The sequence below is a fragment of the Struthio camelus genome, chromosome 1 (genome assembly GCF_040807025.1).
Source record: "Struthio camelus isolate bStrCam1 chromosome 1, bStrCam1.hap1, whole genome shotgun sequence".
NCBI classification, from domain to species: Eukaryota; Metazoa; Chordata; class Aves; order Struthioniformes; family Struthionidae; genus Struthio; species Struthio camelus.
In genome coordinates this window covers 168,228,943-168,244,776 of record NC_090942.1, presented here as the reverse complement: position 1 = coordinate 168,244,776, position 15,834 = coordinate 168,228,943, and the positions used below count along the sequence as shown (strand labels likewise).

The 15,834-nt window shown below is 37.6% G+C and overlaps 1 protein-coding gene across 15 annotated transcripts in view; it reads left to right on the top strand.

Moving 5' to 3' along the window:
• The window catches only part of GPC5 (glypican 5), a 742,566-nt gene that overhangs the window by 142,317 nt on the left and 584,415 nt on the right, over window positions 1–15,834 (top strand). For 14 of the 15 annotated variants that reach the window (XR_011138140.1, XR_011138137.1, XM_068929087.1 and 11 more), the window contains exon 3: window positions 1,227–1,921. Coding sequence is in view for 13 of the 15 variants with exons in the window: in XM_068929087.1 (XP_068785188.1) it covers window positions 1,227–1,921 (695 nt within the window). In the remaining 2 variants the exon portion in view is untranslated. Of the gene's footprint in view, window positions 1–1,226; window positions 1,922–5,630; window positions 6,686–15,834 lie in introns of those variants that run through there. The other variant, XM_068929156.1, reaches the window with a different exon arrangement.

The following is a 15,834-nucleotide window of genomic DNA, read 5'->3' as shown; positions in this document are numbered from 1 at the left end:
TGGTGCCTTTATACCGTACTGCTGCATCTCCTGAGTCTGCCATAGCTGTATGGCTGCAAAGTTCTCTTCCACTCCATGTCCTTGTGTCTTTTATCTTAGAGCTGCTTTTGAAGGGAACTTCTTTTTGTTTTGATGTAGAATTTTAATACTAAGGCATGAACTTCTGTATTGAATGAATAAAAGAAAGTTACCAAGTCATAGTCATCCAGTGAATAAAATGGGTTAAGATGTTTAAAATGTGTTTCTATGCATTTTCATTGTCTATTTTTTTTGATCTATTTGTTCCTCCTTTACCTTCCCTGAAGCGAAAGCTTCTCAGGCAGATCTAGGAAATACTTCAATGCAGAGGTTTTTGTTCTGTTTTGAACACTGTCATTTTTTCTTACCTGTAAATAACAGATCAAGTCAGGACAGAATACTTCTGTAGTATATTTAAACTCATGATCAAAACTACTCAGTGTACTTAAGCATTACTTGAACATTGCCTAACACATAAAAGTACATATAAGCCTATCCATTCAGTCCTTACAGGTAATTCAGATGTTGAGGCTTGGAGAGGGTGTGTCCTTGCACAGTGCCTGATGACAGCAGTTCTGCAAGTCCCATCACTTTGACCATAGCAATTGCCAGACTAACCAACATAATTCAGAAGCAAGTTCCCACCTGTGTTTAATACATCTCCTTCCTCTGGAAGACAAAAGACAGACTGCTCTTTAAAAGTTCAGTTTTAATGAAATGGAAGAATTGTTTGAATTGTTTAATGTCATTTTTACCCATCCATATGAGGTGATAAGAGAGAAAAGGAATGACTTGAAGTAGAGTGACTAAGAGCATTTCACTTTTTATTGTGAGTTGCAAAATGAGTTAAGGGATGAGAGCTAATGTGTATACGTATATACAGGTACAACTACAAACAGGTACAGTAAGGATTTGTTTTATTTTGTAACTTAATAGCATACAATTCATTTCCTTTTATATTGCCTAGAAAATACATGGATTATTAACTGTCTTTTAACATAACTTGTAAGGTGTTAGATATTGCCTGCATAAGAAAGACAATTGTTGCAGTTTGTGACTAGTTTATTGCTTCATAAATTCTAAGTAATAATTCTTGCAAAAATGCATTCAGGATAAATGTAAGATATCCTTCTCTGATTATTTTAAGTTCTTACTCTAATTTCTAATGGTTTTACCCTTAAAAATAATGAACTTCTTTTTTATTACAGAAACCTTTGAAATGCTTATCAAACTGGCTGAGAATTACACAAGCACACTTTTCTGCAACGCATATAGAAACATGGCTGTTGAAGCTGCTGCACGTGTTGAGGAGTTTTTCACTGATGTTGGGCTTTTCATGTTTGGCACAGACATTAGCACAGAGGAATCTGTCAACAGATTTTTTGACACCCTGTTCCCAATAGTCTACAGTCACATGATTAACCCCGGTCTGACAGATATTTCACTGGAATATGCCGAGTGCCTCCGAATGGCAACAAGAGATATCAGGCCCTTTGGCAACGTTCCAAAAATAGTCGCGAGACAAATGGGAAGATCCCTTTTGCGCAGCCGCACTTTCTTGCAGGCTCTGAATTTGGGAATCGAAGTGATCAATACAACAGATCATCTGCATTTCTCTAAAGACTGCAGCAGAGCTTTATTACGGATGCAGTACTGCCCCCATTGCCAAGGGCTGACTTTAAGCAAGCCATGTATGGGCTACTGCCTCAATGTTGTTCGAGGCTGCTTGGCTAACATGGCAGAAGTTGACCTTCACTGGCGGGGATATATTCAATCCCTGGAGGAGCTCTCAAGTGCCATGCATGGGACATATGACATTGAGCATGTGCTATTGAACTTTCATTCGCGTGTTAATGATGCTGTCATACAAGCCCATATCAATGGACCAGAATTAGCTGAGCAGGTAAGAAGCTATTTTTAATCCATGCTTGGTGCAAACATATTCTCTTCACACTAGAAGAGTAAAGATGACAACTAATACTTGTTTTCTGGCCATTTCTATGCTGATGAACACATTTGTGTTCAGATGCATTTGGCAGTGTACTTCTCCAGCACTATCGGCTTTATTTTAATCATGCACATCAATTGCTAATTTTTCATATTCTGTTGACAAGTTTAACAACAAATGGGGATTCAACTTTTTGATAGCATTTGCAAGAAAGGCTTTCCAAAATGAAAAGCTATTTTTCATATATGTAAATTTTTTCATGTATGTGAATCATCTAAACATTTGAAGTAACATTGAAAAATGTTTCCTATTTCATATGAAAGCACAACTTTTTCAACGTTTTGATGAGTGAAAATTTTGTTGCACAAACCAGTGGAGGTGGCTGCTCCTTCACCCTTTTTGTTTATAAATTAACATTTTTAATAGATGCACTGAATAGCTTAAAACTTAATTTTAGAGCTGCTACTGTTAAGTTTTATTGAATAAGAATGAACAGTGGAATGAGTCAGCAAGTTTGGAAGTTTAAAGTATTAACAAGAGGAAAGTAAATTATCTAGAGAAAAACTAGTTCCACTAATATTCTATAAAAACAGAAGAATAGGCAGAGGTTTATGTAGATGCAAGTGCTAAGTCTAATATACAAATTTAACATTAATATCGGTCTGGACATTGGAAACCTCTTGTATAACATATTGGGTGTAACTTTTAGGAGCATACAAGTTTGATTTTCATGAACTCCTCATAGGAAAATTGTTCAATCATTTAATTGTTATCTTATAGGCGCCTAAAGATAACAAATCATAGGCAAATCTCCTTTTCGATACCAATGGGCTGCTTTAAAGGACCTGCAACTTTAGGTATATCAATTGAAAAATTTTGTAGGTTTCAGAGGAAGTACATTTCATTGTACATTTCATCTGCAACATGAAGAGGATCTTTTCTTACGCACACTTCATGGAAAAATCAAGTTTTGTCAGAGCTATCTTAGCTGTGAATGCATAAAGTGAAGAATTTTTGGATACAATTTGGGAAAATACACATGGTGTTTAGCTACACATTAGAAAGAAAGCTAGTATATCTGCAAATTTATGAAGGTTGTGTAAGTAGCAAGATTTGAATTCTTCCTATGTTATATTTAATCCACAGTGTATTTTGCAAGTATGTTTTTCTCTGTATTCTTATATGCAGACTTTGCTGACAGTGACATATTCTGCACTTAAGGGGTCGCATATATATGGTTCAAGGAGATGCCTCTATTTTTAGAGGCTGCACAGGTCAATTTGTGGCTGGGTGTCACTGTGGTGTGGCATTACCGGAGGTGCCAGCAACATTTCTAGGACTACTACAACCTTCCTCTTTACTTTACTAGCTGCAGCCAAAATAGTTTCTTCTGTAAGCACCTGATATGACCTCTGACGATAAATAACCTGACCTGATATATTAAGTAGGGTATTTATTCTTCATTGCTCATTGTGCTAAGACTCATTAGTCTGCTTGTAATCAGTCAGTAGTAAGAAGATTTCTCCTTTCTATGAAATCTGCTTTATACCGGTCAGTTACTTCAGCCAGAATCTCCTGCTCCTGAGCTTTCCTGAGAAAAACTGATTTCTAAAAACAATTTTTTGACTAACACTTTGGCTCAAAGGTGTCTCATAGGTGTCTTATGTGCTTGTATCCTAATGCGTTTGTCAGAGTCCAATACTCGCTCCCCAGATTCTCTTAGATATTCCACACAGGGAAGGTGCAATGTCTAATATCAAAATTTACTTTGAAGACATTTGATGTTACAAGGGATTTTTGATCTAGCGGAGTGATACAGCAATATACTGAAATCACAATACAAGTGTAAGTTACGCTTAGCAAAATACAGCAATTGCTTATACAGTTCAATCGTAATACATATATGATTCCCATTACCAGTCTCTATAATATGCTCAGCATCACAGCACTGGGTGTCCACAGTCACCGTGAAGGAATATGTGGGTTGAAGCCAGCTCAAGCCCATTGCTCTCTTTTGTTAGTTGTTCACTTTTTATACTCTATGTTCTGCTAAGCCATGTGTGTGCCTCCCCCCAGGTTGGTCTGGCTAACTCAGGGAGACATAGACACTCTTTTGATGAACTCAGGGAGAAACCCTTCTGTTTCCTGTTTCATCCTGGGTCACTTGGTGTGAAAAGAGATCCACTCCCAAATTCTAGTCTTTTGGATTTTGAAGCGTATGCAGGCATTTCCCCAGGCTTACAGTCTCTCAATCCCTCATTTTGATGTTTTCAAAATGAAAAATTGTACTTGCTGACATAGTATATTTATTACATTCAATTTTAACAAAAAGTTAAATGGGTGAAGAAAACTCCATTCCCCATCATCTTAGCTTAAAAAAATTTTAGATTGCTTTAGATTGATTTGATTGATGCTTTATTTTGATATTCCTGAAAATTCTTTGCCTTTGTTCTCTTCCTCCCTCATCACCAGTTTTTTAGATTGTATAACAAAAAACCCACATTTTTTCTAACCTCGTACACAATGCCACTGAAAGTGCTCACATTCATTTTCATGGATGTAAAGGAAATCTTGAAAATGTGGTTTGAGGATAACTTTATAAGTCAAAATTAAAGATATGAAAAACACTAACATTTTTTATCATCTGTTGTGTTTGGTGCCAGTATGCTTGTTTTAAGAGCAAGTGTTTACAATACTTACTTTTGTGTTAAGATCCTCTCATATAGAACCACTTTCAAACCATAAAAGTTAACAAGAAAATTTAATTCCCCACTGAATCTGGATCAGGCCTACGTAGTTAGTCTGTTCATTAACCTTATGGCATCTTTCACGTAATCTCTGTGCTACAGCTGATCAATCTTTTTTCTCTTTGATCTGTAATTCTGTCCAATAAGACACTGATGCATTGATCCCTTGAAACACAGTGATCTAGTTGGTCAGTTCTGATCCGCTGAGTGTGGCTTGAGTGTATTTCAAATTTGCCAGGATACTCAATATCAAGAGTTAATTCTGACATGCAATAGTCTTTTAGCTTTTAGAGGAAGAGGAATCAGAATTCTGTTGAAATTGGCTCATTAATATTTCTTTATTTTATCTTCAGAGTGACTCATGAGCTGTTTCAAATTTTGATAAGCAATTAATGCATCAGTGATTCTAACAGATATAGAAAAGATGATTATGAGCCAGCAAATAATCGCTCGCTTAGGCACTCAGCAATCTCTACAGTTTTAAAACTGAATTCCATCATGGCAAGTACTTATTGAAGTTTTAAAGAAGCAGATAGAGAAAAATCTTAAAATGTATGGAAATATGCATATGCATATATTCATGTAAGAGTCAACTGTGTATCCTTTTTAATGGTACATGCATTTGTATATCTTTCTCTATAATAATATGTGTGCTTGCATATATGAATATACTTAAAGGATTTTGTCTAATAAGTTGTAGGGATATCCTTATTCTAATTTAATGTATATTAATCCATTAGGCCGATCTATATGGCGTGGAAAGACCACCGATGCCTACATAACATGGTTTCCCCATACAAGACTTTTTACCAGTAATTTACAACTTGTTCACTTTACCCTAGCTCCCTGGGTCAACAGAGCAGTGCCACACTGGCTCAAGTTGCAGTTGCTCTTTCCCTTTTTTCTTCCTGTTTCAGATTCACCCCTTTAATTTTTGCCTACCACAACTCAATGGACTGACTAATTCGGCAGCGTCATTCTCACCTCTATACCAGAATTTTGTGCTATTCTGCAGAATCTACTGGAGATATGTGGGTTGTGCAACTATTTGCATATTCTTATATGTTCACATATATATATTGACATACATGTCAGCTCTGTTCTGTGTTCCTGAACTCTGTATATGTCCATGTATCTTCTGTGCTCAGTGTAGTAGCAGGCCTGATGCTTTTTTAGGAATCAAAAGAAAAGATTTTTCAGCAGACGTCTGTGTATGTGCTCATTCATGTATAATACAAGAGAGGCTTAAGGGAACAGCATCATACAAATCAAGAACAGTATAAGCTAATCATAATTAGGATAATCCAAAAAAGATTAGTTGATATGCATTGGATAACAGGTAAAAAAGCCTATTACTTTTTGAAGGACCTTGTAACTCTGTCCTATGCATCTCTTTGAGGTCAGCCTGCGTTGCCACATGCCCATCTCTCCGAGCTTCATATAGCAAGGGAAAAAGCTCTGGTGTGAATGGACCCTACAATCCCCAATGTAAGGGTATTTTTTTGTTCCCTTTAAGCTCAGGTGAATAACAGGGCCCCATGCCCCGGTGAGGCAAATCCTTGTGTCACTCAGCACAGTTCAGCAACAGCTTATGCGCCTCTTGGCCTGGGTTGCTCACGTCCCACTCTGGCACGACCCTCAGCTGCCTGTGTCCACCCCTTTCCTGGTGTGACATCTGCGTTCTGGCGTGAATGGGATGCTGGGTCAGAAAATGTCTGGAAGGAGGCTCTTTTAGTCATATTTTCTTCAGCATGTGCAAACTTGCTGTGCATTGGACAATGTAATGTTGAGAGGTCTGGAGGGGAGGTGAGATGGGCCCCAGGCAGGAGCGGAAGAAAAACAGGGAAGGGAACATGAAAGAAGGGAAAAGGCAAAGGTAGAAGGTTTTGTAATTAAAATATTTCTTCCACACTTTACATGAAACTATTGTTCTCGAATCCCAAAAGATCAATGGTGTTTGTGATTAATACTGAATAAAAGAGATGAAAAGGAATATTGATTAGTTGCTCATTTTATATTCTGGGCACTGCCGATTTGGGGATCTGGATGAAAAAGGAGTATGTGACCACAATATTAAAAGCTATATATGTCTATAAATATACGGGAATCAGAAACACAATAGAAAAGATTAAAATTGCACAGACAAATTCTGGCATTTCCTAATTTTGTTAAGTGATGAATTTGTACTTCACATTTAGAAAAATTACTTTATGAATTTTTGTATGCATGCGATAATTTGGAATGGGATGTTCAAAAATACTATGTCTTCATTATGCTATACCTCAAGCTGACTTTAATAGGATCAATTTTCCAATCAGTTAGAGATATGGAAAATGCCAAATTCCTGGAAGTTCTCAGGTGCTTTCATTGATCTTAGCCTAATCCTGAAAGAAGATCTAAGTTGTGCATCTCCCATAAACATCTGCATAGTTATATTGTATAGAAAGAGAATTTTGTCTTACTGTTTTTCTTAACCGTCATTGATATTTGAAAAAAAAATCAACATCTTTCTTGTGCAGTGGCATGCTAGCAGTGAGGAGAAGTTAACGGGCTACATTTAAAGCTTTTTTCTAATTGATTATTTTTACTTGAAAGGACTAGCTATAAACACTTAAATAGTTTGAATTTCTGTAATACAATGACATGTAAAATTTAACAGTCCCATGAAGGGCCATAAATAATATACAGTATTCACACAGAGGTAATGTTATAAATAGAACATTTGTAATTTTGTTTAATCCTTCCAGAATCTGTTTTATGCTGCTACTTTTTACTGGGGCTTCTCTAGCTTACAAATCATACAGCCCTTACAGATACTCCATGCCATTCCAGAAAGTGAAGTGCAGTAAAAGTACATTAAACCAAGTAATTCTCAACCCTGAAAGAGATATGGAAAGAAGGTGATGAAAAATATATTTTGATGCTCCAAAATACTTAGTATTGCTATTGCTATGGTAGAATTGCATTTTTATTTTGAAGGAGTACACCTGATTGTGAACAAAAGGCCAGATTGGCAATATTTCTAATTGTGGGCAGTGCCGTGCCTTGATATTTAGCAACTTCCATGGCATTAGAGGTGGAGGCACTTAAAGAGTACCTATAAGAGATCAGCATCCTTTGAAGAAAGTATCCCGTGAACCCACTTCCATAGTGTCTAAAATCTAATTTGGTTCCTTATATGATTATATACCTATAAATTACTGCTTCATAGCTACTGCTTTTTGATTGCTTGCTTTAGAGTAGATTAGTCAATCATGTGAAATAAATTCACAAGCTATTTGAACTAATCTTAAAAAATGTCTTTGCCATTCTATTGTAAAGAAATTTTAATTTTAGACTATGCTGGCTATAAATCTTTCGGATAAATCAGGTCATGAAAGAGATCTGAAATTGAGCATTTAAAAACACAGTCATTCCTATCACATAGAGTTGTATTCAGACCGGTTGCTGTGACACCTAAAGTGTACTTCTATGTCTGGCGCCTAGAAAAAAACACAATGTAGTGTTTATCAAAAAAGATTTTTGATTTGAAAAATAACCAGGGATATACACTTTTTAATTACAATATTTTTTATCTGAGGCTAAAATATTAGACTGCACTTCTTAGCAGTATTTATAATGTCTATCCTTGACTTTTTTTGAAAAACTTGGGAGTTCTTCTAAAATTGAAAATTCAGGAAAACAGAAGAAAGGAGGAAAAAACCCAGCATTTCCATTAAAACAATTCAGTTTTTCTAAACAACAATGGCATACGAATGTCTTCTATTTCCCTGTGTTTCAGTGCCCCTAACAGACTGCACACAGACGAGACACATATTTACTATCAAATTTAGTGACAGTTTTACTACTAACCTATTTCTCCTCACCACTGGAGGAACCTTCCATCAGTGCCTCATTTTGAGGACTATGTACGAGAATGCTGCATACCCTTTAGCAAAATAAGTAGTCTTTAACATTAATTTTGCTTCTTTGGATTTTATTATCTTGCTTCATAGTCCTAGCATCATTCAGTGCTCCCTAATTTTGGATTTTGAAACTTTTAAAAAAGAATAGTGTACATTTTTCCTTGCTACTTGAATTTTCTAATCATTTTTAACAAGAATAAAAGGAGAAACGTATCGTCTGGAAATGATTAAGATTTTGCTATTTGTTAAAGTAAATATTGAACAAATATTGTTCAAACACTTATCTGAAATGGCACAGACTGAAAATCAAAATCCTAGTTAAAAAAAGAAAAGCTGTCACAAAAGAAAAATTAATTATGTATAAACATAATTTCACAGCCTAATTCCTTGTTTATACTAGAATAAAACTGGTCATTATTATACATTAAGCTAATCACTTATTACTTTAAAAATTAAGCAGATTATACCGCATTGTAAAATTTATGACTGCCTTGGTTTATCATCCAATATTGTTTGTATTTAAACACCACAGTGAATTTATCTATTGTAAATATTCTAGATGTGCTTTGTCTGAATTAAAATAGATTAATTGAGCCAAATATCTAACTATCTCTTCCACATAGCTAGCTGCATTTATTTATAACTCATTTACTCCTATGTAGACATCTCATTCCAGCACTTGCACAACAGGAGACATGCAGACGACTTCGTTCTGACTGAATTCTCCAACGGTGTAATGAAAGAAAATGGCTTGAGGGCAAGGATGACTTACCATATTCAGTTGCCACATCTAACGCGACCTTCCAGTTGCACTTGGCATGGGAAGAAAGGAGCAGTGTTGTCAGTGCTGCAAGCAGAGGCATAGTTTTGGCTCCACTAAGGACAACTGGCCTAGATTACTGTCATCTTCCCAAACTTTGGTCCTATTGCCATTAGCAGGCAGGAGACAGTAGGGAAATAGGACGATCGGGAACACACTCACTTTTGGCATTAGACAGCCAAACTATGCTCTGTATAATATGAATGTATGGCTACATAGTCATTCATAAATATGAATGTATGGCTACATAATATGTAGCCATAGATGATGGGTTATATATGATGGGTTATATATGATGGGTTACTGGCTTGTAGGTTCCTGCTGAAAAGGAAAAGAAGTACGTTTGATCCCAAATAAGGATTTTCTCTGAAAATAGATACAGGAGTTGGTGAAATGGGCATATGAGTAGGGGTGAGGGAAATGGATGAGGTGTTCTGGGGAAGATATGCAGGTGCCCCACTTCCTGTGAACGGCTGTTCGTTACAGCAAAAGCACAGCAGCCAGGGCAGTGCCAAGTTTCACTCTCAACAACAATGCACAGCGTATTGAGGACACACTGCATGATGCAGCTGGGAGAAGTTATAGCTGTTCTTAAGCACCTCATTGACATCAGTCAAGGAGAATTTCGCACTGGTAAGATGAAGCCTCTGCCACCATAGAGAAGGGCAGAAAGGGTGAGCAGTTTGTAACACGAGGTCAGCAGAGTATCCAGTGCCAGGTTCCCATCTCCAGGCCAGAGCACCCTGCTTCCATGAAGGGCTGTCAGTACTGCTGCTCTTCAGAGAAGAGAACCTGGCAAGGACAGACCCTAGCCTCCATGGGCAGAGAGACAAAGGGTGATCTGAGAGGTACAGGAGCTCAGAGCTTTTGCATCTTCTTCATTAGCTAGTCTTCACATTTTTTGAGATGACATGTGATACAATCTACCTTTTCACTTGGCTTTTGACTTCTCTCTCTGCCTGTGCTGTTTCCTTCAAAAGCAGTCATCTTGTGGTTGTTTTCATGCCCAGTTTCCATGACAAAGTGTATGACACTGTTCTCTTCTTGTCCAGTTTCTGAGTAGTGTTGTGGTGCTGCTACTACCAGTGCTCTGCTGCAGGATCTATTTGGATTGCCAGGAACAAACGTCTTGAGCTTTAATCCATTCTCCCTGGCCTTCTTCCCCTGGGGGCCCTTTCTCTAGGGATAACGCTTCTTCCTCTTCTTGTTGCAACCAGATGTTCAGGACGCTTAACCACTGAAGATGTCATTGGCCCTTTCCAGAGCATTTTTCAGGTCACCACCAGACTAATGGACCCAGTATCATTGCATTTTCCAGGTGTCAAAGGTCTGTGTTATTATGGGGATGGGTGAGCAAAGCTGTCACCTCATTTTACACTGGGTGAAGAGTGTGAAAAATCTCAGTTGGAGGATGCATTTGCTTATGGGGAGAAGAAAAGAAGGGAAAAAAATGAGAGAACTTGTAGATAGAGGGTACTGTATCCTGCTAACAGTAGCGGTAAAGGTACGTGTGCTGCCTGGCAGTCCTTTTGCTGCAATGTTGATTTGGAAGGGGCATTTACAAGGTGAGTGCATCAGGGGAATATGGTCAAGGAACTAGCTATCTCTGAATCAGTAGCTGAAGTGGGATAGGAACTACACATTGACATCGTGGACAAGGCAGGAACCTATTGTGTTCATTGTGCTATTCTTCTAGTGGGGGATGTGGGCATTGGCTCCATTCGGTGACTGATGAACATTGCCATGCAAGGTGTCCTCTACCACAGTATGCTGGGAAAACTGACTCTGCAGAAGACAGTATATCCTTGTTCTCAAGAGAAGTGGAGGTATTGGTGATAAGCTCTGGAGAGGAAATGAGCCTTGTTTCAGATACTGCACAGATACAACCTAAACTTTATGTTTTGGCAAAATTAATTATATTATTCCTGTCACCAAACTGTCTAACTGGACTCAGCCATTGCCAGAGTCCAGTACTCTCTGATCATGTTCTCTTAGATATTCCAAACGTCGAAGGTGTAACTTTTAATATCGAAATTTGCTCTGAAGGTGTTTGAGGTTACATGGGATTTTGGGTTTAGCAGAGTGATACAATACTGAAATCGCAATACAAGTGTACACATTTAGCAAAGTACAGCAATTGCAATATCCAGTTCAATCACAATACCAATGTGATCCCCATTTCCATTCTCTGTAATATGCTCACTGTTACAACGCTGGCGTCCCCAGTCACTGGGAAGGAATATGTGGGCTGAAGCCAGCTTAAGCCCACTGCTCTCTTCAAAATTCCTTTGGCAGTTGTTCAGGTTTTGTACTCTATTTTGGGCTGAGCCACAGCCACAGTTCCCCCATGCTGATCTGGCTATCTCAGGAAGAAACATTTACACCAGTTGATCCACTCAACAGATACAGCTGCTTATCTAAAACAAAGGTCACCCTCCAGTCCCTCTGTGTTGAGATAAAGTCAGCTTTCTGTGCAACAGCTGTGGTTAATGAGTCACAGCCTATGTTATTCCTGAGCTTCATGGGCACCTCGCCCTTGCCCATCTCCTCTGAGCCTTCTCCCATTGTAAGGGTTTGTTGGTCGGTAACAGCCATGTACTCCATTAACTTTAAGTAAGTGTATATTCCCATCACCAATTTGCAAAACAGTCCCTGAGTGAGCTAAATACCATACAGTTCTTTCATACTTCTTGAAAAGAAGGTAAAAAAATGAAATACATGATTGTCAGCAGAGCAGACTTTGGAATAAAATTTTAGAGTTCTGCTTGAAGCTTATGGCATATGTCTTTGCTGTCATTACTTTGTCAAATTTAAATTACTTGATAACTTGATGAATTTAAATTACTTCAGAAGATCAATATAAACTGATTTGTGGAAGCTGCTGAACAGTACTTGAATATAAAGTCCTCTTCTTATACTCTGTTGTATTCTAACCTCATTGTGTTGTAAAAGAAAGTTTGATAACTAACATAACGTTTGATATCTAACGTAATATGCAGTTGAACACCCTCCTGGTTCCCTCCTCCTTGCCATTCATATATACACATCTAACTGTAACTGAAAAAAACTTGTTGTGCTTATATAATAAAGTATGGCATCTTTTTGTACATCAGTCAATTTTTGAATGCAGCATGGAATAAGTGCACTGCGATCATGCCCTCCATCTAATTCAGATTCTGGTGATGTGATATTTCATTTCTCTCTATTTTCAAATCGGAAAAGCTCCTTGATTCCGTGAAAAAAGTTTCCTTCTGAGGCTAACCTGTGTTGCAATCATCAGAAAAGAGAATGGAAAATTTTGAAAACAAAGAGAAAATCAGCAAAGCAAGGGTTTAGGGCGTGTTTGTAACCAGTGAAACATTGTTTCTGTTAAAGAGTAAGTTTATCTTTTCACTTAACCCTACCTAGCGGTTTGACTGCTCTTCCCGTTTTTCCTGTTTTGATCTGTCATCGTCACATATTTCACTAGCTTGTGCTTGCTGAGGTCTGAAGTCTTAAGCATATGGAAAAGAGACAAGGACAAGGATAGTGTTTATGAAATTAGATGCTCCAGCTAGTGCCCTAAACAAGGTCACTCATCCTTATGTGCCATTTCACTCTGGAAGAAATGGAGGTTTAATTTACAGGGGAGAGCAAAAGTAGTAACTTGCGCTAAGCACACCCCTTTCATCATATTGGGGAACCTGTAAGTAGTCAACGCTGACTCTCAGGTCCGAGCTATTCTCTGCACTGCTTTTTCATGATGACTGATGTAGACTGCTATGCCTTGGCCCCAGAGTCTCTAAGGAAGGATGATAGTTCACAACTCAGTCAGAAAACCTCCCTAGAACATGCAAAAATTAGGGAGTTATTGGGAATACTGGCTGTGTACTGGGAAACACAGTGGAGTCGCTGCAGCAGTTCGATGCCTTCCTGTGGCTTTTCAGGGAGATTAAGTCCTGTTAGCACACACCAAAGCAGAAGAAAGCACAACAGGGTGCTGTAAAGAAGCTCGCATTCGTGAGCATCATGCAGGTTTAAAGAGATTAGCAGAGGATGCTAAGGGCGGGTGCGCTCGCAGCACCAGCGCTGCAGAGAGCCACAGCTGCTGCCGCCACCGCTGCAGCTCACAGGCAGCCGGTGAGCAGCACAGGGGGGTTTAAGTGATGTTTCATGTTTGACATAAAAGCAGGGGAAGTCATCAGCCCGCTGAGTGGTCACAGGCTTTACTTCTCACCATTGCATTCACAGTGGTACTTGAAGTACATAAACTCTTTTCAACTAGCCTCAGATGAAGAGAATTTTGAAGCAAGTTTTGAAGCATATTGAATTTTCCTGGGAAAGAAAGAGAATAAAACTTGTGATCAGGATTCCAGTTGAAAATTAAAAAAAGAAAAACCTATGAGGCAGCTGAGGAGTGTGTCAACTGATCTTAAGAAGGAAAATCTCATATTTCATTTTGAAACTTTGTGGTGTTCGGTGATGAACAGTGTCAGGTCACAAAATTATTCAGGAAAACAGAGACTTTTAATGGGAAACCTATGCACATTAAGTATTTAAAAAGCAGCATGCAAACAAATTCACAGTCAGCTTCTGCAGATATTAAAAACAGGCACAGATACTTCTGCAGGAAAATAAATACAGATACAACATGGATACATCTGACAGGAATGTTACAGAAAATCAATATTTAAGATAAAAATAAATTACAAGTAAAGAAACACAAGCCTCTTCAGGGTACAAACATCCTGTGGCAGTCTGACAAACATTTTTGCAGAAACTGTGAGAATTATGGAAAATTATATATGTTGATAATACATACATATATATATTTAATAAATGTGTTTGTGGCAAAATATAAGGATTCTGGTTATTGCACACAAATAAATTGATTGCAGCAGCATTAGGGATTGCTATAGTGGAACATTATATGCTTGAAAAGGACTTTTAGGAGCTGATTTCTTGACACATAATCAACTGATTTGTTAGGTCACTATAAGCTATCCAGAGCATCAAAAATGTAATACAAGTTAAAAGCTGGAAGTCAACAAGGGGGCATCTAAAGGTGTTGTGTAAATTGGTAATACTGACAGTCTAGTTGGTACAGAAACCGGTTTACAGGGGTTTTCCACTTCTAAAGTGAAATACAGAGGAAACCAGAGTTACATTCTAATACCTCTAATGCTCTATTGTCTAACATAAAACAATTTGAAGGTATACTCTAAAGTTTATTCTTTGATCATGTGAAATAATTAACGAAAAGTCATATGTCAGACATCAGCTGAAAGATTTTTGTATAAAGTTTGAGCAACCCAGTATTCATGTAATCTCATTTTACAGAGAAGGTAATTCCCAGAAACTGTCCATTTTCTCATTTATTCTTTCTTGCTGTGTCACCCTTATTTCGGTAATCTTACCCTCTGCACGATGAACTACATACTACCACTATAAATGTCCATGCTGTTTTATAGATGTTGTTGTTCTTTGGAAAACAGTGTTAGCAATTGTAACAATGTTAGTTATAAAATCTATAAAACAGCATGGACATTTACAGTGCTATAATATTTAATAATAAAATAGTTTTAATAATAAAATAGTAATAAATATATCCTTCAACATCTCATGTATTTCTCTGTTGTATGTTCTGTGCTATAGAATTCTGCTCAAAATACATGATCTTTGTCAGTAAAATTGGTTTATTTGCTTTCATATGTAGAAAAAAAGTGTTCAAAGCACGAATGGAATATTAACAGAGGCAGTAATATGCCCATAAGTATGCAGACATCCTGGAAAAATATATGTGAGTGTATGATCTGCTCCTTTCATTTAGCAGGGCATTACCTCTCAAGGGCACATTGGAAAGAAAAAAATAAAACTGGTGACTAGTGCTGACCATTTTCTTATTAATATTCTGTTTCTTTGCTGTAAAGTTTATGATTTAGTGTTAGATTTTGTGCTGCAGACAGCAGAGGCACGAATTTTTACCAAGAACTTCTTAAGTATAACAGTAGGACACGAAGCTCCACGTCTATCTTAAATAAAGTCTATTGCTGTATTCATTTCTCAGCATCTCAGTATTTTAAAGTATGGTGGCGCAAGTATTCAGCACCTATTTCAAAATACATCATTTCCAATTCCTCTTCTTCTTTCAGCCAATTCCCCTTTCCTTTGAGGAAATGAGAGAGGACATATTTCTCACCTGTGGTAAGAAACTGTTCAGGTTCATGTTGATGTCCCACACCTTTCTGAATTCTAAGCACGCTGCTTTTTTCAATTCAGTTGTCTAATTGCCCAGGTTCCTCTCTTAAAACTCTGACAATGCAGCTACTTGTCAAAACAGACATTGCTATGGCAAGCAATGCTGAGTAGTGTGGTCTGCATAAGGTAAGTTCAATTTAGACTGCTGAGTAAATAAGG